General features: G+C 40.2%; 1 protein-coding gene across 2 annotated transcripts in view; it reads left to right on the top strand.

Moving 5' to 3' along the window:
* Positions 1-20763, top strand: part of LOC121367852 (15-hydroxyprostaglandin dehydrogenase [NAD(+)]-like) — a 68494-nt gene extending 47731 nt beyond the window's left edge. For both annotated transcript variants that reach the window (XM_041492274.1, XM_041492273.1), the window contains exons 4-7: positions 14916-15012; positions 15792-15868; positions 17537-17682; positions 19955-20763. In XM_041492274.1, the coding sequence (XP_041348208.1) occupies positions 14916-15012; positions 15792-15868; positions 17537-17682; positions 19955-20120 (486 nt within the window). In that variant the 3' untranslated portion in view covers positions 20121-20763. The remainder of the gene's footprint in view (positions 1-14915; positions 15013-15791; positions 15869-17536; positions 17683-19954) is intronic.
* Positions 20764-21056: the final 293 nt, after the last annotated feature.

Genomic DNA, 21056 nt, shown 5'->3' with positions numbered 1-21056 from the left:
AAGTCCTGTTTGAAGCCGCATCCAACGAAAACTATCCTGAGCACGTCCATATCTACACGGACGGCTAAAAAAATCCAGATAACGGCAGAGTTGGCTTCGCAATAGTTGAGGAAAAAAGTATCTAAACACTCTAAATTAGTTAAATACGCCGGTCTATACAGCACAACTAACAGCCATCTATGAAGCATTAATCTGGATTAAAAATAAACAGTACCCTAAAAGCGTTATCTTCTCAGACAGCCTTAGCTCCATCCAATCTCTCCAAACCAACAAATCCACCAGACCAGATATCCTAGCAGCTATCCATAATAAACTTCAGGAACTAAACCAACTTAACCTAACAGTAGTATTCGAATGGGTCCCAGCTCATGTAGGGATAATTGGCAATGAAATAGCAGACTATGGAGCCAAAACTGCACTCTCAATCACTAGTACAATTACTGCACTACCATTAGGAATAGCAGAGCTAATGTCAAAAGCAAAAAAACACTACATTAATCAATGGCAAGCAAACTGGGACCTTACAAACAATACATGGCACTATAACATCAAGCCACTAGTCAACTCCATCAGACCTAAACACCTAAACACTCATGTGGATAAGCTAATCACTAAATTACGCTTAGGTAAATCTTCACAGCTCAACAGCTGCTCCTTTACCAAACCAAATCCTGAATGCGAATGTGGCACCCGGGAAGATATGAAACACTATCTCCTGGATTGCACGCTACACAACATTCAGAGAAAACTAATGTTAGAATCAGTAATCGAAGCCAACCATAATAAACAAATCACGCCTAACTTCCTACTTAACCCGGATAAATATCTAAAACATAAAACCTTCAAAGCAGTTTATCAATTCGTCCAGTCCACCAAACCAAAGCTATAAATATGCGCCACCCGACTTACGCTTCTCGTCTCGCCTGTGACTCCCCGGAAGGAAGAGCGACCTTATGCATTCGACCACGAACATTCACTCCAACCCGGGGAGAGAACGGCGCAACGACAAAAGCATAGATATACCTATAAATAAGGGTAATAATAATAATGCCAACTACTCAAAACCGCCCGCCTGTACACCCCTTAGATGGAAAAGCGTCCTTAAGCAATCGACCAAACAGGCACTTCAACCTAGGGGTCAACGGCGGGAAGGTAAGAAGTAGTAGTATAAACCACTAGATACTAAGCAAATTAGCAATCATTCAAAACCACCCGCCTGTACATCCCTTGGATGGAAGAGCGACCTTAAGCACCCGACCACAAGGACTTCAACCCAGGGATCAACGGCGGGGCGGTAGCGAATGATAACAACAAGTAATAGGTTTAATGTAAATATTTAAAATGTTTTATATGTTTATATGTTCCAAAAATCGTGTTTGGCAATTGGTACATAACACTCCCAAATGTTCTAGTGGCCCTAAAAAGGGCCGCTGGGACACTAACGAGGCTGGATAGCCTCCCGAATGCGGAAAAAAGTATATCCGCATCCCCCTGGCATTAAAGTGAACGCCATCAGCCAGAAAGTCATCCGGGTACCACGTAGACAGGGGGACCAAATCCCGCCTAATAGACTTCTTTATCTTCCAATTCACCGCATTTCTTAATGTGTTGAACAAGATAGGATCGAGATTGCAGCAAACCAATTGGATAAGCCATTAACCAATCAACTTAGCCAAGCAATCAACCAGGATAAGATAATTAATTACCACCTCCTTTTTTACAGCACGCCCATTGGTCCAATCCAGCCAACCACGATCCAGGAAAAACCACATGTATATATCGCACAATTCATGTACTCGCACCATACACTTTATTACTAGTGAATAAAAGACCACGGTAAGTCACTTAGGGCACAGAAGAACAGCTGAAAGCCAGATAACCGAAGATAGACCAAGTAAGACAATAAGCCAGTATATTTCAGGGGTGTAAGCCCAACAAACTACTCTATACAATTGCTGACACATAGATATTATTCATCTTCACCAGTCATTTCATCCTTTTTCGGGGGGCGGGAATCAAAATTAACTAGTACGCCAGGGTTGTGTGTGTGACTGAAAGTTGTGTTACCTGTGACTAAACTCTTCATTAGTAATAAAGTTAACTATGCTAAGCACTAGGCTTTTTAACCAATACTTACACTATAAGGGCTCGCCCTTCAAATTAGATAACTAGAATAGAACCCCCCCCCCCCCCCCCGCCATTGTGTTCACAACGCTACACAAAGGCGGGGGGGGGGGAGGGGAGGGGTGGTCATGATGACCGTTGGAACCATTAGAATAGGGACGTAAGACAATAAGTACAACCTAAACACCAAACTAGGATTTACACACAGACTACATGCTCACCGCAACAGTACACAGGATGCATTGACTAATGATAACAATGCATCCGCCCCCTATTTAATGGCCCAGCACGTGCTCCAATAAGGAACCGGACAAAAGAATACTGGTTCCGAGTACACAATTGCAATGCACCCGGGGGAGGCCGAACAAAAGAACATCAGCCTCCCCCACCCAATCCCCAAATACTTGCTGCTGCAAAATGTACTTGGTGTCACTAAGGAGGAAACGGAGGACCATGCCAACATCAGCACGTCGATCACCCCGGAACAAACCGCCTTGCCTGCCAGTGTCTACACAATTGCACGAGTCTCCTCTGGCCGGCTCCTGTGCCCACGACAAGCGTGCGCTACAACAGCTTGTTCTGAATGTGCACGTAAAACCCTATGACCTGACCTGACCAGTTGGTAGGCGGATCCAGAGGTACTGTCGGTCCACACGAGGCCTCAGTAGTAATCACTGCAGAGCTGAAGAGAGAGAGTAGGCAACGCCCAGTAGGCGCCCTGTGGTCAAGCCGTTGTCTCTTGGGTCCGCTAAAGTGGATATCCAATCCGTTGGTCCCTTGCGGAAGTACCGCACCTCTAAATTTCACCTGTCTAGGGGCAGTCAGCAATGAACAGAATGGAGACAGCCTTCCAATCATCAATCCAAATCAAGTGTACGTCAAGAGGTCGTCAGTGGCTTCCCAGATAACCCTGCGACTTACTGGTGCGACGCCGCGCCTTTCCCCTGCGCCTATCGTGGGCCACTCCCTAGCACCACTTAATCCGTGCACCTAGAAGAAATTATTGATTTAAATTATAATCCCAAGATTATCGAAATACAAAAATTATCTATCAGAAAACTTACTGTTTCAGGAAGAATTACAGTCCTGAAAACGTTAATAGTTCCTAAATTAATATACCTACTAAAAACATTACCAAATCCAAGCGAACGTTTGCTAAAACATATAAATACATTATTTTTCCAATTTATTTGGAATAGCGGCCGTGAACAACTTAAAAGAAACTTAATAACGCAAGACTATAAAAATGGTGGCATCAAAATGATAAACATAAATAATTTTATGACCGCTTTGAAAAGTTTGTGGATCCGACGGATATTTTTAAATAACCCAAAATGGACCATTTTCTTCGAAGCTTCTACAAATATATCAACACGTGATTTAATTATGTATGGCGACCATTTTCTATACTGTAAAAAATGTTCAATAAAAAATACATTTTGGAGAGACACATTGGTTAGTTGATTAAGGATACGAGAAAAACAAATTCCACTAAACGTAGATGATATTCTCCAGATCAATATTTGGTTCAACAGTCAAATACGTATAGATAAAAAGCCATTTATACTAAAACGATATATCTCAAAAGGTATCTTTATTAACGATTTGTTGAAAGAACAAGGAGACTTTCTAACATATGAACAGTTCACAGAGAAATACGACATAATTACCAATTTTCTGGAATATGCTTCATTGGTCAGTGCTATAAAATCATTCATTTACAACCTAGATAATTTAAAAGATGACGTTTTTATAGCATTACAAAATCCTGTTCTTCCATATAACTTAAAGGTTTTGTTCAAAGATCACAAAGGTTGCAAACATATATATGATTTACTGAACACTCAAACCACCATTCCAAAATCACAAATAAAATATTCTAAAGAAGAATATATCTTTGATATATATGATTGGGAAAAATATTACATTCTACCCTTTAGATCTGTCAAAAGCACAACATTATCTTGGTTTCAGTATAAAATCATACACCGAATTCTTATAACTAAAACATTTCTAAATATGATTAATTATATTGATTCCAATGCCTGTAGTTTTTGCAACAAATCGCCTGGAACCATACAACACCTTCTATTTGAATGTAGTTTAGTACATTCTCTGTGGGAAGCAATAGAAGAATGGATAAGAAATGAAACTGGAATTAATATCACTCTAAGCAGAGACATAGTTATGTTAGGTACGATCAACAATGAAAAAGGTGATTTTGTAAATTGGCTGACTATCAACATAAAATATTATATTTACAGTATGAAAATACAAAAAAGAAATTTACATGTCAGTGCCGCGAAAAATATTCTACAAAATAATTTTGAAATAGAAAAATATATTTATTACAAAAATTGAAGCATTTCATAAGCAATGAACACCCTATAAAACACTCTTTGAAAGAATGTTTTAATTAAAAATAATGCTTTGAAGGTTCACTTGGAAATAGAGTACTAATTAAAATTTTATTCTCTAATACTCTCTCAATATCACACAACTTCTTTATACTTATCTACTGCTGTTGCACCCTCTCTCTCTCTCTGTCTATCTCTGTCTCTCTGTCTCTCTCTCTCTCTCTCTCTCTCTCTCTCTCTCTCTCTCTCTCTCTCTCTCTCTCTCTCTCTCTCTCTCTCTCTCTCCATCCTTTTCCGTCTTATAAATATCATAGAAAGCATTAACATATTTAAATAGCATATTTTGTTTAGATACTATTGTTTAAATATGTACTTTGTAAGGCAGTGACCACGGCTCCCCAATCTGTTCACTTTCTATGTTCTGGTGGCAATAAATCTTTAAAAACAAAACAAAAATCCGTGCAGGTCAGTACAGTTAACGTATGGAAGGCAGAACCTCGGGGATTAAAACACCTTCAGGAAGTTAGTGTTATAACAGCACAGCATCAATTCTATATATCATGTGCAACGAGTGGACGTCAGTGGCGTTTCAAAGAACCCTGCGACTTACTGGTGCGACGCCGCGCCTTACCCCTGCGCCTATCTTTGGCCACTCCCTAGCTACACTTCGTCTATATATTCCAAAACTCAGTATTTATAACTTCCACAATTCTCTCCTAATGCAGTGCACACTAATTGTACGTAATCTTGTTCTACTGCATTTCCTAACGCAATGCGATCTGTCCCGCGTTTCAAATGCAGTGCGTTCTCTGTTAACACAGTGCGCGCTATCTGGACGAAATCTAGGTCGTCTGCGTTTCCTAACGCAGTGCGTTCTCTCCTTGCTCAATGTAGATCACTGCGTCTCTTAAAGGGACATTCCTGACTTTGTTGCAATGCTATAAAGTTTCCGGCTAATAAAACCTTTTTTAATTGTTAGAATGACAATTTACTTACATTTCCTTGTCCAGAATATCTATATCTGTATATCCAATGTGTTTTTGGTCCCCCAAATGTTCGTAGTAGCTCAATATGCATTTTTGCCAAATATGTTTTCGTACGTATCAATTTATTTTTCCCTTCAACCGTCAAATAAAATCTATTTTTAGACGGCGGATTCCCTTCGACTTGTCATGCATTTGAAGCGCATCGCGTGACCTTTTTGTGACGTAGAGCACATGTAAATACCATGCTGCCTGGTCATTTCGTACCCTAGTCATTTCGTACCATTGCAAAAAGTCATTTCGTACCTCAGTTATTTCGTACCATTGTGAGAAGTCTTTCCATACCATAGTCATTTCATACCAGTATATAAAAAACGAATCGACCACAGCATAAAAGCAGTGTTTTTTTTTGTTTTGTTTTTTAAATTTACTTTGACAGTTTGAAAATCAGAACACATTATTGTGCAGCATATCGTTATTGATTTACCATAATACCTGTCAACTGTTATTTCCATTTTACCTGACAAGAGCCGTATTTGGTATGTACTACTAACGGCCAACTTCGATGTTTTCTGAAACTGGCTCCAATTGACCAAAGTGTGCTTTTTTTTACATTCATAATCAATCTAATTAAAATTAGCTCCAAAATTACATGTGGATCTAAAGACAGCCAGTTGGAGCTCATGTCCACCAATCAAAACCTTACTTGCAGAATCCTGCCAGTGATTTAAAAATAATTTGAAAACATTCCGAATTATCCTGAGGGTATACGACATGTTTCGTGTGAATTACGAATGCCTTAAAACATGTTTTATTTCATAAAATAAATAATTTGTAATGTAAAACTGAAGACTGATTTAGTTTTATTTTATTTTATAAATAAATAAATAATTTTTAATGTAAAATTGAAGACTGATAACCCACCCCGTACGTATTGGTATGGTTCGCTGTACTGCGGCCACTAAAATAGACTCGCCCGATATTTTTAGAATTTGTATGCTCCCAAATAACGTTATAAAAGGCGAAGTGTGATTGGTCAATATTTAAATTATTATTTACAGACGAAATGTTACCTGGTCATTGGGGACTACGCAGTGTTGTTAGTTTTAAATCACTGGCAGGATTCTGCAAGTAAGGTTTTGATTGGTGGACATGAGCTCCAACTGGCTGTCCTTAGATACACATGTAATAGTGGAGCTAATTTTAATTAGATTGGTAATATACTCTTCAAAAAAAGAAACGCAAAAGGGTACAAATGGGTTATAACTCCGATTTTATGTTTCCTACCGGTTCATGCTTTGTGAATATAAGGTCATTGCATGTCCCAAACACATTCCCACGGTTACATTCGATAAAACGCAGCTACTGTACAATAAAGTTCCAAAATGTGAATATTCGTAAAAACGCAGCCACGTGCAAACCATGTCACCACTGCACGTGCGTTGTCTGCACGTGCAACATGAACACCGACAGTATAAAAGTGCAGGGTGTTCGCTTGCCTGGCCTCTGTATCTGGCCGACAGTTGACAATCCAGGACATGCCACGTCTCAGTGAACCGCAGAGAAACAATGCCATCGGCCGACTAGACGCAGGCGAATCCAGAACGGCCGTTGCCAGGGCATTCCATGTGTCCCCAAACACCATCTCCAGACTGTGGGACCGTTACCAGCAACATGGATCAACACGTGACCTCCCTAGATCCGGTCGACCACGGGTCACTACCCCCGGGCAGGACTGCTACATCCGGGTACGCCACCTTCGGGAACGATTGACTACTGCCACCTCCACAGCCGCAGCAATACCAGGTTTGCGCAGGATATCCGACCAGACCGTACGGAACCGCCTACGTGAGGTAGGAATTCGTGCCAGACGTCCAGTTCGAGGTGTCATCTTAACACCACAACACCGTCGACTCCGACTGCAGTGGTGCCAGATTCATCGACAATGGCCTCAACTGCGATGGAGACAGGTGTGGTTCAGTGACGAGTCCCGATTTCTGCTCCGACGTCATGATGGAAGATGTCGCGTGTATAGGCGTCGTGGTGAACGTTATGCGGCAAACTGCGTGCAGGAAGTGGACAGATTCGTCGGGGGTAGTGTCATGGTGTGGGCAGCCATCTCACACACTGGCAGAACTGACCTGGTCCACGTGCAGGGCAACCTGAATGCACAGGGCTACATTGACCAGATCCTCCGGCCACACATCGTTCCAGTTATGGCCAACGCCAACGCAGTGTTCCAACATGACAACGCCATGCCTCACACAGCACGTCTCACAACGGCTTTCCTACAGAACAACAACATTAATGTCCTTCCTTGGCCATCGATATCACCGGATTTGAACCCAATTGAGCATCTATGGGACGAGTTGGACCGACGCCTCCGACAGCGACAACCACAGCCCCAGACCCTGCCCGAGCTGGCAGCAGCCTTGCAGGCCGAGTGGGCCACCATCCCCCGGGACGTCATCCGTACTCTGGTTGCTTCAATGGGCAGGCGGTGCCAGGCAGTTGTCAAAACACGCGGAGGCCACACCTGGTATTGACTCCAGATGACCTTGACCTTGGTGGTGTGTCCTATCACTTACTCACAATGGACTAGAGTGAATTGTGAACAATCCTGCAACATTTGGTAATTATCGGACTCACCATTCAATAATTAAATCAATTCTCCAAATGTTACGACAATGTGGTTTTGCGTTTCTTCTTTTGAAGAGTATACATTGGCTGGAATGACAAATAGCTCAATAGGCCCACCGATGGGGATCAATCTGAAAACCGACCGTGCATCAAGTGAGGGCTTTACCACTGGGCTACATCCAGCGCCTCCACACCAAATAAAACATTGTTTTCCCTTTTTGTTGATTTATTAAGAAAACCATATTGGAGTCATGCTACAGACATTCCATTTCTTCTTTATTTTACTTTCTTCTGAAATACTAAACTCTACCTTGTGCTGCGCCTGTTCTGTCGACCGAGCTGCTTTCCGAGACGAGTTTATCCATGAGCCAGGGCAGCAGGTCATCGAACTGTAAATTGCACGGGTTGAAACTGGGGTCTGCAACTGTAAACTGCACGGGTTGAAACTGGGGTCTGCAACTGTAAACTGCATGGGTTGAAACTCGGGTCTGCAACTGTAAATTGCACTGGTCGTAACTGGGGTCTGCAACTTTAACCTGCACGGGTTGAAACTGGGGTCTGCAACTGTAAACTGCACGGGTTGAAACTGGGGTCTGCAACTTTAAATTGCACGGGTTGAAACTGGGGTTGAAACTGGGGTCTGTAACTGTAAACTGCATGGGTTGAAACTGGGGTCTGCAACTGTAAATTGCATGGGTTGAAACTGGGGTCTGCAACTGTAAACTGCATGGGTTGAAACTGGGGTCTGCAACTGTAAACTGCAAGGGTTGAAACTCGGGTCTGCAACTGTAAACTGCACGGGTTGAAACTCGGGTCTGCAACTGTAAATTGCACTGGTCGTAACTGGGGTCTGCAACTTTAACCTGCACGGGTTGAAACTGGGGTCTGCAACTGTAAACTGCATGGGTTAAAACTCGGGTCTGCGACTTTAAACTGCACTGGTCGGAACTGGGGTCTGCAACTTTAAACTGCACGGGTCAAAACTGGGGTCGACTTTAAACTGCACTGGTCGTAACTGGGGTCTGCAACTATAAACTGCACGGGTTGAAACTGGGGTCTGCAACTGTAAAGTGGACACTAAAGTTGATTACTTTACAAACCTGTAAAACATTTGTATTAAGTTAGAATATAGTAAAACAAGAGTCTGAGGCATTGGAATGGGGTAAATCCTTAAACATGGTCTGATGAGCCAATAGGAACGTCATTTTACTAAAAGACAAGTGTCCGAGAACACAAAACAAAAAAAAAAAATCTAATTTAAAAAAACAAAAACAAAAACAAAACAAACAAACAAACAAACAAAAAACATTTAAAAACTAAGTGAAAAGAAATGTCGAAAAAGAAAAACAGAAATCGAATATTTTAATATGTTTATTAACTTAAATTTTAATGTTTATATTTTATCAATTGTTATAGATTTGTTACAATGTAATATAATAATAAAATAAGGTCTCTGTTTAAAACGACATGGTAAAAAGATAATAATTTATGCATAATAATTTATTCTTTCTTTCATTCGTTGCCCGTGTTAACTTGAATTCGTACTTAAATCGCATTAAAGTTCAAGCACGCTATCCTGGGCTTGCTTGCTGCTCGGGTCATGGGTCGGAGTAAATGTTTATTTGTGAGAGAGAAGTCTGTATTGTGCTCACTGAGCCAGTAAAACTCACTCTAGCTGACATCCGGTACTGGAATATGAACCTAGTGTCTATCAGCTTTATGCCACTGGCTTAACACGTTGATTTATTTTTTGGCATCATGATTTGTTCAAGCACGCTGTAGTGAGATAGCTGCCCAGGTGATTGGCCTGAGTCAATGTTTATTTGTTAGTGGTTACTGAGAAAAAAATCTGTGGAGTGGACACTGAACCGCTACTGGGATATGAACCTATAGTATATCCCATATTATGGAAAAAAGCATTCCTTGTGGGAAGGACTATAGACTATCTATCAGTTTTAGGTCGATGGCTTAACCAACACAGCACCCAGGCCACTTTGATCTATTTTTTGGCATCTTGACTCGTATCAAGCTTGGGCATCATAAGCGGCGGATCAAGCACCTGTTCCGTGTAAAACGAAACTGACCCTGGCATGATGGCTATGAGCTTCCCATTGCTGTCTTCGTCCTGAACCAGTTTGATGAAGGCATCACCTACAGCAGACACCCTGGAATGAAACATGCACAAAAACATTCAAACTGACACCAGATAACAATTTAGATCTGTACATCTGTGGGACAGGGTAAAGTGTTTCAACGTGTTTCCTAAACCTAGGTTAACTCTGGATTGTGGAGACAGCTATATAAAGGTTTCAACGTGTTTCCTAAACCTAGGTTAACTCTGGATTGTGGAGACAGCCATATAACGTTTTCAACGTGTTTCCTAAATCTAGGTTAACTCTGGATTGTGGAGACAGCTATATAAAGGTTTCAACGTGTTTCCTAAACCTAGGTTAATTCTGGATTGTGGAGACAGCCATATAAAGGTTTCAACGTGTTTCCTAAATCTAGGTTAACTCTGGATTGTGGAGACAGCTATACAAAGGTTACAACGTGTTTCCTAAACCTAGGTTAACTCTGGATTGTGGAGACAACCATATAACGTTTCAACGTGTTTCCTAAACCTAGGTTAACTCTGGATTGTGGAGACAGCTATATAAAGGTTACAATGTGTTTCCTAAACCTAGGTTAACTCTGGATTGTGAAGACAGCCATACAAAGTTTTCAACGTGTTTCCTAAACCTAGATCAACCTTAGATTTTGGAAATAACCAAAGTTATATAAGATTTTGGCTATAACACTGGGCAGTAAAAGGTTTTAACGTGTAGCTTAAATCTAGGTTAATCTGGATTTTGGAGATAACCTAGGGCTGAAAAGGTTTGCAATATATTATCTAAACCTAGACTAACCATGGAGTTTTTAGAGTTGGCCATGGTCTATATAAGGTTTTCAGCGAGTTATTTAAACTCGGGATAACCTTGGGTTTGGGAGGTAACGTTGGACTAAAGACATTTTCAACCTATTACCTAAATCTATATTAACCCTGGATTTTGGAGTCGACCTGTAGTTATAAAAGGTTTCCAACGTATAACACGTTGCCTAAGCCTAGACTAACCATGGATTTTGGAGTCGACCTGTGGTTATAATAGGTTTCCAACGTATAACACGTTGCCTAAGTCTAGACTAACCATGGATTTTGGAGTCGACCTGTGGTTATAATAGGTTTCCAACGTATAACACGTTGCCTAAGCCTAGACTAACCATGGATTTTGGAGTCGACCTGTGGTTATAATGTTTCCAACGTATAACACGTTGCCTAAGCCTAGACTAACCATGGATTTTGGAGTCGACCTGTGGTTATAATGTTTCCAACGTATAACACGTTGCCTAAGCCTAGACTAACCATGGTTTTTGGAGGTAACCTAGGGCTATATACTATTTTCAACGTGTAAGTCAAACGTAAATCTGCCTCGGCAGTATAGTACTTTTAAAGCTATCGATCGTAAGGTTGGTAGGTATTGGTTCGCACCCTAGTAGTAGCCCCCAGCCAGGGTCCGATTTCACAAAACATTTTCCACGTAAACGTAATTAGGTATACTACTTAGTTTTTATTATAATTACCATTAACAGTACAACAAATATGTATATTTTAAAGTAAGTTTTAAAACGAACACGCTTATAGGCTAAACTACCGGTTAGAACGAACTAATTGTAAAGTTCCGACCCCCCCCCCCCCCCCCCCCCCCCCTATATAGTATTAATAAATTTTAATGTATCTGTACGAACTATGTATTACATTTATAGCTGGTTAGAATGGGGAGGTGGTCGCTATTGAGAGCTTCTAACACCTCCCATTGGGCGTTTGCACCTATATTGTTAGAGGTGATAGTTAGGTTGATGGCGGATGTGCCCAGATAGTCATGTATAAAAGTAGTACTGCCATCGTTGAGACATACTAGATTGTGTGTATTGATGAATTCCTCTAGTATGTCTCCCTGTGCGTCGGAGTGCAGACCTCCCCACAGTGTGCTATGACAATTAAAATCTCCAACAAGAATTAAGTTATTGTTTGAGTTTATGAGTTTATTGTAATCTCTTAACGTTAGTAGGTAAGCTTATCATCAATGTTCCCGGTGGGCTATAAACATTGATGATATCAATAGGCATTTATTTTATCGTTTTGTATATTAAGTCCTAGGACTTCTAAGTTTTTATTAATAGAATCATATTTAATTTCGGTATGCGGTATGATATTTTTAATTAGAGTGGCTATTCCACCTCTGGTACTATTTTCTCTATTTTTATAATAACTTGTATATCCTGGAATTTTAAATACTTTTTTTTTTTATATATATATATTCTTTAGTGCCAATTCCTAGCCAAGTTTCTTGCAGGCAAATTATATCTGGCTTGATGTTGCTAGTGCTAATGAGTTGAATGAGTTCGGCACCATGTCCCATTGAATGGAGGCCTTTAGCGTTCCATTGGAGAACGCTAAGGCCCTTATTTCCTATGTTTGAATTATTAGCGGGGACGTATGGAGACTTGTCTCCCATGACGCCGGCCCGATGTTTTTTTACGTTTTTAGTTATTTTTAGATTTAATTAGGTTAATTTTGGGGGGTAATTAGGCTAGCTTTAAATGTTGATATCTCCTGTACTAGAGTTTGAATGATGGATTTGAGTTCACTAACTTCTGACGGTGAGTTGGTTTTTAGTTTTTCTGCATAGGAGCAGTTTTGATTAACTGTAGGAACTGACTTAACGCTAAAAGTTTTTTGGTTGCCTGGTTTATTTGTTTGTTCGCTAGTTCTGTTTAATTTGCGAAGCGCCTTCTGGTAGTGGTGGCATCTGGTGTCGTGAGCCATGTGCCGGCTAAGGCAGTTAGGGCATTGCACAGGTCTGGTACAGGGTGAGTTGCGTGATGATCTTTCATGTTTCTGTCCACACCTGTGACAGGTGGGAAGTTCTCTGTGATGGCGACACTTAGGCGCACTATGTCCCCACTGCTGAGTAAGTGGAAACATTTACTGGGCTTACGTTCATAGGGCGTGAGCTGGTAATGGCGCCCTTGAACGCATATGCGCTGGTCAGTATTGCTGATTGAAGCAGCTATTAAGACATACCCATTTGACCAAGTGGTCGCCTCCCTCAGGTTCAAGTGAGGGTTATCCCTTCTGAGCGTCTTCAATGTGGTCGCTTCTGCTGGGATGGGATTTAGTTTTATAATCCACTTGGTGCTGAGAGGGGGTGGGGTGTTTCCAGTTGTTGTGGCGGGGGCTGGGGGTTCCCTGTTAATTTGTGGTTGGGATTGTCTGAGTCCCCCAGCTTTAACTGGAATTTCCTTGTAGAAAGGCCCTGGAGTTTGGGGACCTGGCTGTGAACCGGACTTTCTATCTGCAAAAATGGCGTCTTTAATAGTGCTCTACGTACAAGAACTATGGATGAAAAAGACTGACTGAAACCAAAACTCTCATCCACAGTGTCAGGAAGTTAATCGTGTTATGGGGGCGCGACATAGCCCAGTGGTAACGCGCTCGCTCGATGCGCGGTCGGTTTGGGATCGATCCCCGTCGGTGGTCCCATTGGGCTATTTCTCGCTCCAGCCAGTGCACCACGACTGGCATATCAAAGGCCGTGATATGTACTACCCTGTATGTGGGATGGTACATCAATATCTGTGTGGTACTTAACCATATGTCTGATGCCATATAACTGTAAATAAAATGTGTTGCGTGCGTCGTTAAATAATACATTTCCTTCCTGTTTAATCGTGTTATTAATACTCGGTGTCACATTATCGACATTCAGTGTCACTTTACTGACATTCAGTCTCACATTACTGACATTCAGTCTCACATTACTGACATCCAATGTAACATTTCTGACAACCGGCCTCGGTGGTGTCGTGGCAGGCCGTCGGTTTACAGGTTGGTAGGTACTGGGTTCGGATCCCAGTCGAGGCATGGGATTTTTAATCCAGATACCGACTCCAAACCCTGAGTGAGTGCTCCGCAAGGCTCAATGGGTAGGTGTAAACCACTTGCACCGACCAGTGATCCATAACTGGTTCAACAAAGGCCATGGTTTGTGCTATCCTGCCTGTGGGAAGCGCAAATAAAAGATCCCTTGCTGCCTGTCGTAAAAAGAGTAGCCTATGTGGCGACAGCGGGTTTCCTCTGAAAATAGTGTCAGAATGACCATATGTTTGACGTCCAATAGCCGATGATAAGATAAAAAATCACTGTGCTCTAGTGACGTCGTTAAATAAAACAAACAAACTTTACATTTCTGACATTCAATCTCACATTACATTACATTACATTACATTACTTCTATGTACTTTACGAAGCTAAAAATTAAAAACGTCACTGAAATTTGGTCTACAGTTCCAAGTTGTTGTTTTTTTAAATTTTCTCAGCAAATATTATAAATGTTTTACATAGCCCTTCATAAGGTGTTCTTAAAGAGATGTATCTAATTTGATTGTGTTTAAATCTGGCATTCTTTTAATTTCCGGTCTGGGATCGATCCCCGTCGGTGGGCCCATTGGGCTATTTATTGCTCCAGCCAGTGCACCACGACTGGTATATCAAAGGCCGTGGTATGTGTTATCCTGTCTGTGGGATGGTGCATATAAAAGACTTCTTGCTGCTAATCGAAAAGAGTAGCACATGAAGTGGCGACAGCGGGTTTCCTCTCAATATCTGTGTGGTCCTTAACCATATGTCCGACGCCATATAACCGTAAATAAAATGTGTTGAGTGCGTCGTTAAGTAAAACGTTTCCTTTCTTCCTTCTTCTTTTAATTTCAGAATGCAGTTATTTGGGAAACTAATTTGGCCATGGAACACATGCGTAAGGATAAAGGAGGTAGAGGAGGTGTGATAATAAATACGGCTTCAGTAGTAGGTGAGTAATAATGTGTAATATTAATTACATAAGATATATATATATAGCAGATACCTCCACTAAGAGGATTAGACCCACGAACTCTCTGTATGAGACTTCCAGTGCTCATCCAACTTATATATATATATATATATATATATATATATATATACATACATACATACATACATACATACATATACACACACACACACACACACACACACACACACACACACACACACACACATATATATATATATATGCAACTGGTTGCACAAATTGCTACAAATGATCCTTAGCCCTTAGTCGTCCAGTGTGTCACCTCCTGACTGACGATGGGGACGGTGTGGAATGACTGGTGAGCCTTCCATGGCACACAGGAAACAGATTTGTACATTTGGACATGCTGATGACCCAGGGGCCTGAAGGTGGGACTTATATTGAGCCAATCTTAAAAAACCTTCTTCTCTACATCCAGAAATGATATAACAAATAGTCTTCCTATAATATGTAAATATGAAAAGATCGTTTATCTAATTTTTTAATGTCATTAATGTTTGTCCCCTGGAAGTGGTGACGTTTACTATAGTTATAGTGAAATGCATTATATATAATAAGAGTTTGTGAATCACTATGGCGTGTTGCAACCCCTTCCCTCGGCCCCCAGCAAACACACACCCCCCCCCCCCCCCTCCCCTTTACATATCATTCCTACGGTTATGCCATTTTTACTAGATACAGCCCTGGGAACCTGTTCTTTTAAACATTTAGTTTTCTCTGTTTTTTGTTTTTTTTAGGTTTGGCACCATTTTTCTGGTTTCCAGTCTATACGGCTACGAAACATGCGGTAGTTGGATTTACTAAAAGCTGGGCGGTTAGTAGAAGTCATTCATCTATTCAGGAGTGGGACATTAGCTCAGTGGTAAAGTACTCGCCTGATGCGCGGTCGGTCTGGGATCCATTCCCGTGGGTAGGCCCATTGAGCTATTTCTCGATCCAGCCAGTGCACAACCACTGGTATATGAAAGGCCATGTTATGTGATATCCTGTCTGTCTGATGGCGTATAGGCCTATAAAAGATCCTTTGCTACTAATGGAAAAATGTGTAGGTTTTAACTTCATTTATCTATTCTGTGCGAATCAGGTTAAACTTCAACTTAAACATATTCGTAATACGAACGAGTCTACCAAAGCTGAACAATTATTTCTTTTAAATGTATTCTTAGATTATCTTTAAACATTTGTCTTTCCAATAATCCTACAAATCACGTGGTAGTGTACGCGTCAGGGTTGGGTGGCTGGGGTGGGTGGTTGTTGAACACATAAGCGTATGGGATATCACTGTAAATTTTAAGGTGCTACATTTCCACATAAGCACTTTGTGTGACATAAAGTAGCACAGAAATCAGAGAGACCAATTACATACATGTACTAGCATGTACTTACCACAAACAATAAAAAAAGGCATCCACGCATACACACACACACACACACACACACATATTTATATACACAGAACAGATAGATACACACATTGCTGCCCTATGTCATACGCCAATAACTGACTCCATTGTGTACTATTTCCAACAAAGCTTAGTGTTCCACGACTGGTATATCATAGAACATCACGGTGAACTATTTGCTAATAAGTAACAAGAGCAGTTTGTGTGGCATCTGTGAGTTTCTTCTCTAGCATTGTAGACGAAGTGTCATAATGACTGATGTTTGACATCCAGTAAGAGGGAACAAATTTTGGTTTAGGCAATTTTGAGATATGTAGAATATTTCCTTGAAAATTATTAAAAAGAGGATAATTTAAGGAACTTTTTATTTACTTACCCAAAAGCTAAAAATAGTAACAATTTTGCATAAAAATCAGCAACGGGCTAATTTGGCAATGGACAGCCTGGTGAGCGCTGCAGTAGCCAGTGATCTAATAATAGAAGTTGAGAGCAAAGAGTCCATAACTGTTATTATTTGTTATGTATTGTCCAGAGGCGGATCTGGGGGGCCTAAATTTTGCGACAGTTATAATTTTATTATATATTAATTTTCATCCCCCTCCAAACCTCCCCCAAAGTTCCCTTGGCATTCCGCCTCACGTCATTGGGGCCCCCTAAATGGATTTTCTGGATCCGCCACTATAGTCTATGGAAGAAAGGGATAATACATGCATATCAGTCAGTTATTTGAGAAAACCTAGATGGGATGTCGATTTTTGCCCACCACTGAGATTTGTAGAGCTAACAGTTGTTGACATTATAAGGCAGTTCACGACTGGTATATCAAATGCCGTGGTATGTGCTATCCTGTCTCTGGAATGGTGCATATTGAAGGCCCCTTGCTACTAATGGAAATATTACCAAATGTTTGACATCCAATAGCTGATGATTAATGAATCAATGTGTTCTAGTGGTGTCGTTACACAAAACATTTTATAAGAGAGTTAGACTGTAATTCATGAAATTATATGACAAGTCAATGTAAATTAGGCCTACAATATTTTACTTTTTAAAATTGATTTCCTTTGCATATGTTCCAGTCAAATCCAAATATGCCCAGCATGGGAGTGAGGTTGGCCTGCCTGTGTCCATCTGCTGCAGACACAAATCTTATCCATCCAAAACCAGATCAATGTATTTGCTACGACAGTCTAATGGCCTATTTGGACGTTCTTGAAATCGTTCCGTAAGTAGGCGTTTGAATCATTAAATCAGTTTATGAAGTACATGTATGTATGTGTTCGTGTATATATATATATATATATACACACACACACACACACAGTAAAGTACTTTTATAACGAACTGCAAGGGACTAGGACTATCGGTTCGTTATAGCAGTAGTTCGTTGTAAAAATTTACAGAAGTTAGCCGTTTTCATTTAGGAAGTCGGCCATTTTGGATTTTTCAAATTTAAACACCATGAACACAAGAATTAGTCGTGGGTTTTTTTAATATTTCATTTATTATAACCAATAGAAGCAAAATATGCAAATAAATACAACATGTTGAATCAAATTCAGTCAGTCACGTTTTGAAACAAAGTTGCTTATTTTTGTCTGCGTAGTGAGTGTCATGTCGGCTACATCAACTACTATGGAAAAACAGTGTTATCGTGTCCGTCATGATTGCGCATCTACCGAATACTGTTCAACATTTCATAATATTTGTGTTACCTACCTTCAAAACATTTAACGCTAATTACAATGCCTGTATAGTGAGTTTCACGTGTCAGTCTTATTGTTGGAAACCGGCACCTAAACAAGCACACAATAGCAGTGAAGCGAGAACAGACGGTTCCATACATTAATCCCTTAATTGATACCAATCTTCTGCGTGACGACAAGCGGACGTTATCTGATTGGACTTATCAATGCAAACTGTTTGAATGCATTGTCACTATTGCTACTGACTGATAATATGCAAGTGACTGTCAAGGAAGCAATGGGGACTTAAACAAGCGAACAATTATGATCGGTTTGCTGTATATGCACTAATTTACACTGAAATTAACAATTTTGACAAAAAAATGGGTTCGTTTTAACAGTTAATTCGCTATACATAGTTCGTTCTATACATTAAAATGTATTAATACTATATAGGGGGGGGGGGGGGGAGAGAGAGAGGATCGGGACTTTACAATTAGTTCGTTCTAACCGGTAGTTTGTTATAAGCGTGTTCGTTCTAAAAGTACTTTACTATACATATTTGTTGTACTGTTAATGGTAATTATAATAAGAACTAAGTAGTATACCTAATTACGTTTACGTGGAAAATGTTTTGTGAAATCGGACCCTGGCTGGGGGCTAGTACTAGGGTGCGAACCAATACCTACCAACCTTACGATCGATAGCTTTAAAAGTACTATACTGCCGAGGCAGATTTACGTTTGACTTATACGTTGAAAATAGTATATAGCCCTAGGTTACCTCCAAAAACCATGGTTAGTCTAGGCTTAGGCAACGTGTTATACGTTGTGAACATTATAACCACAGGTCGACTCCAAAATCCATGGTTAGTCTAGGCTTAGGCAACGTGTTATACGTTGGAAACATTATAACCACAGGTCGACTCCAAAATCCATGGTTAGTCTAGGCTTAGGCAACGTGTTATACGTTGGAAACATTATAACCACAGGTCGACTCCAAAATCCATGGTTAGTCTAGGTTTAGACAATATATTGCAAAACCTTTTCAGCCCTAGGTTATCTCCAAAATCCAGATTAACCTAGATTTAAGCTACACGTTAAAACCTTTTACTGCCCAGTGTTATATCCAAAATCTTATATAACTTGGGTTATTTCCAAAATCTAAGGTTGATCTAGGTTTAGGAAACACGTTGAAAACTTTGTATGGCTGTCTTCACAATCCAGAGTTAACCTAGGTTTAGGAAACACATTGAAAACTTTGTATGGTTGTCTCCACAATCCAGAGTTAACCTAGGTTTAGGAAACACGTTGTAACCTTTATATAGCTGTCTCCACAATCCAGAGTTAACCTAGGTTTAGGAAACACGTTGAAACCTTTATATGGCTGTCTCCACAATCCAGAGTTAACCTAGGTTTAGGAAACACGTTGAAAACGTTATATGGTTGTCTCCACAATCCAGAGTTAACCTAGGTTTAGGAAACACGTTGTAACCTTTGTATAGCTGTCTCCACAATCCAGAGTTAACCTAGATTTGGGAAAAACGTTGAAACCTTTATATGGCTGTCTCCACAATCCAGAGTTAACCTAGATTTAGGAAACACGTTGAAATCTTTATATGGCTGTCTCCACAATCCAGAGTTAACCTAGGTTTAGGAAACACGTTGAAAGCTTTATATAGCTTTCTCCACAATCCAGAGTTAACCTAGGTTTAGGAAACACGTTGAAACACTTTACCCTGTCCCACAGATGTACAGATCTAAATTGTTATCTGGTGTCAGTTTGAATGTTTTTGTACATGTTTCATTCCAGGGTGTCTGCTGTAGGTGATGCCTTCATCAAACTGGTTCAGGACGAAGACAGCAATGGGAAGCTCATAGCCATCATGCCAGGGTCAGTTTCGTTTTACACGGAACAGGTGCTTGATCCGCCGCTTATGATGCCCAAGCTTGATACGAGTCAAGATGCCAAAAAATAGACCAAAGTGGCCTGGGTGCTGTGTTGGTTAAGCCATCGACCTAAAACTGATAGATAGTCTATAGTCCTTCCCACAAGGAATGCTTTTTTCCATAATATGGGATATACTATAGGTTCATATCCCAGTAGCGGCTCAGTGTTCACTCCACAGATTTCTTTCTCAGTAACGACTAACAAATAAACATTGACTCAGGCCAATCACCTGGGCAGCTATCTCACTACAGCGTGCTTGAATAAATCATGATGCCAAAAAATAAATCAACGTGTTAAGCCTTTGGCATAAAGCTGATAGACACTAGGTTCATATCCCAGTACCGGATGTCAGCTAGAGTGAGTTTTACTGGCTCAGTGAGCACAATACAGACTTCTCTCTCACAAATAAACATTTACTCCGACCCATGACCCGAGCAGCAAGCAAGCCCAGGATAGCGTGCTTGAACCTTAATTCGATTTAAGTACGAATTCAAGTTAACACGGGCAACGAATGAAAGAAAGAATAAATTATTATGCATAAATTATTATCTTTTTACCATGTCGTTTTAAACAGAGACCTTATTTTATTATTATAATACATTGTAACAAATCTATAACAATTGATAAAATATAAACATTAAAATTTAAGTTAATAAACATATTAAAATATTCGATTTCTGTTTTTCTTTTTCGACATTTCTTTTCACTTAGTTTTAAAATGTTTTTTGTTTGTTTGTTTGTTTTTTGTTTTTTTAAATTAGATTTATTTTTTTTGTTTTGTGTTCTCTGACACTTGTCTTTTAGTAAAATGACGTTCCTATTGGCTCATCAGACCATGTTTAAGGATTTCCCCCATTCCAATGCCTCAGACTCTTGTTTTACTATATTCTAACTTAATCCAAATGTTTTGCAGGTTTGTAAAGTAATCAACTTTAGTGTCCACTTTCACGGGTTGAAACTGGGG

The sequence above is a fragment of the Gigantopelta aegis genome, chromosome 3, assembly GCF_016097555.1.
Source record: "Gigantopelta aegis isolate Gae_Host chromosome 3, Gae_host_genome, whole genome shotgun sequence".
Classification (NCBI taxonomy): Eukaryota; Metazoa; Mollusca; class Gastropoda; order Neomphalida; family Peltospiridae; genus Gigantopelta; species Gigantopelta aegis.
The sequence above is the reverse complement of the archived record's forward strand: the minus strand, read 5'-3'. Positions and strand labels throughout refer to the sequence as shown.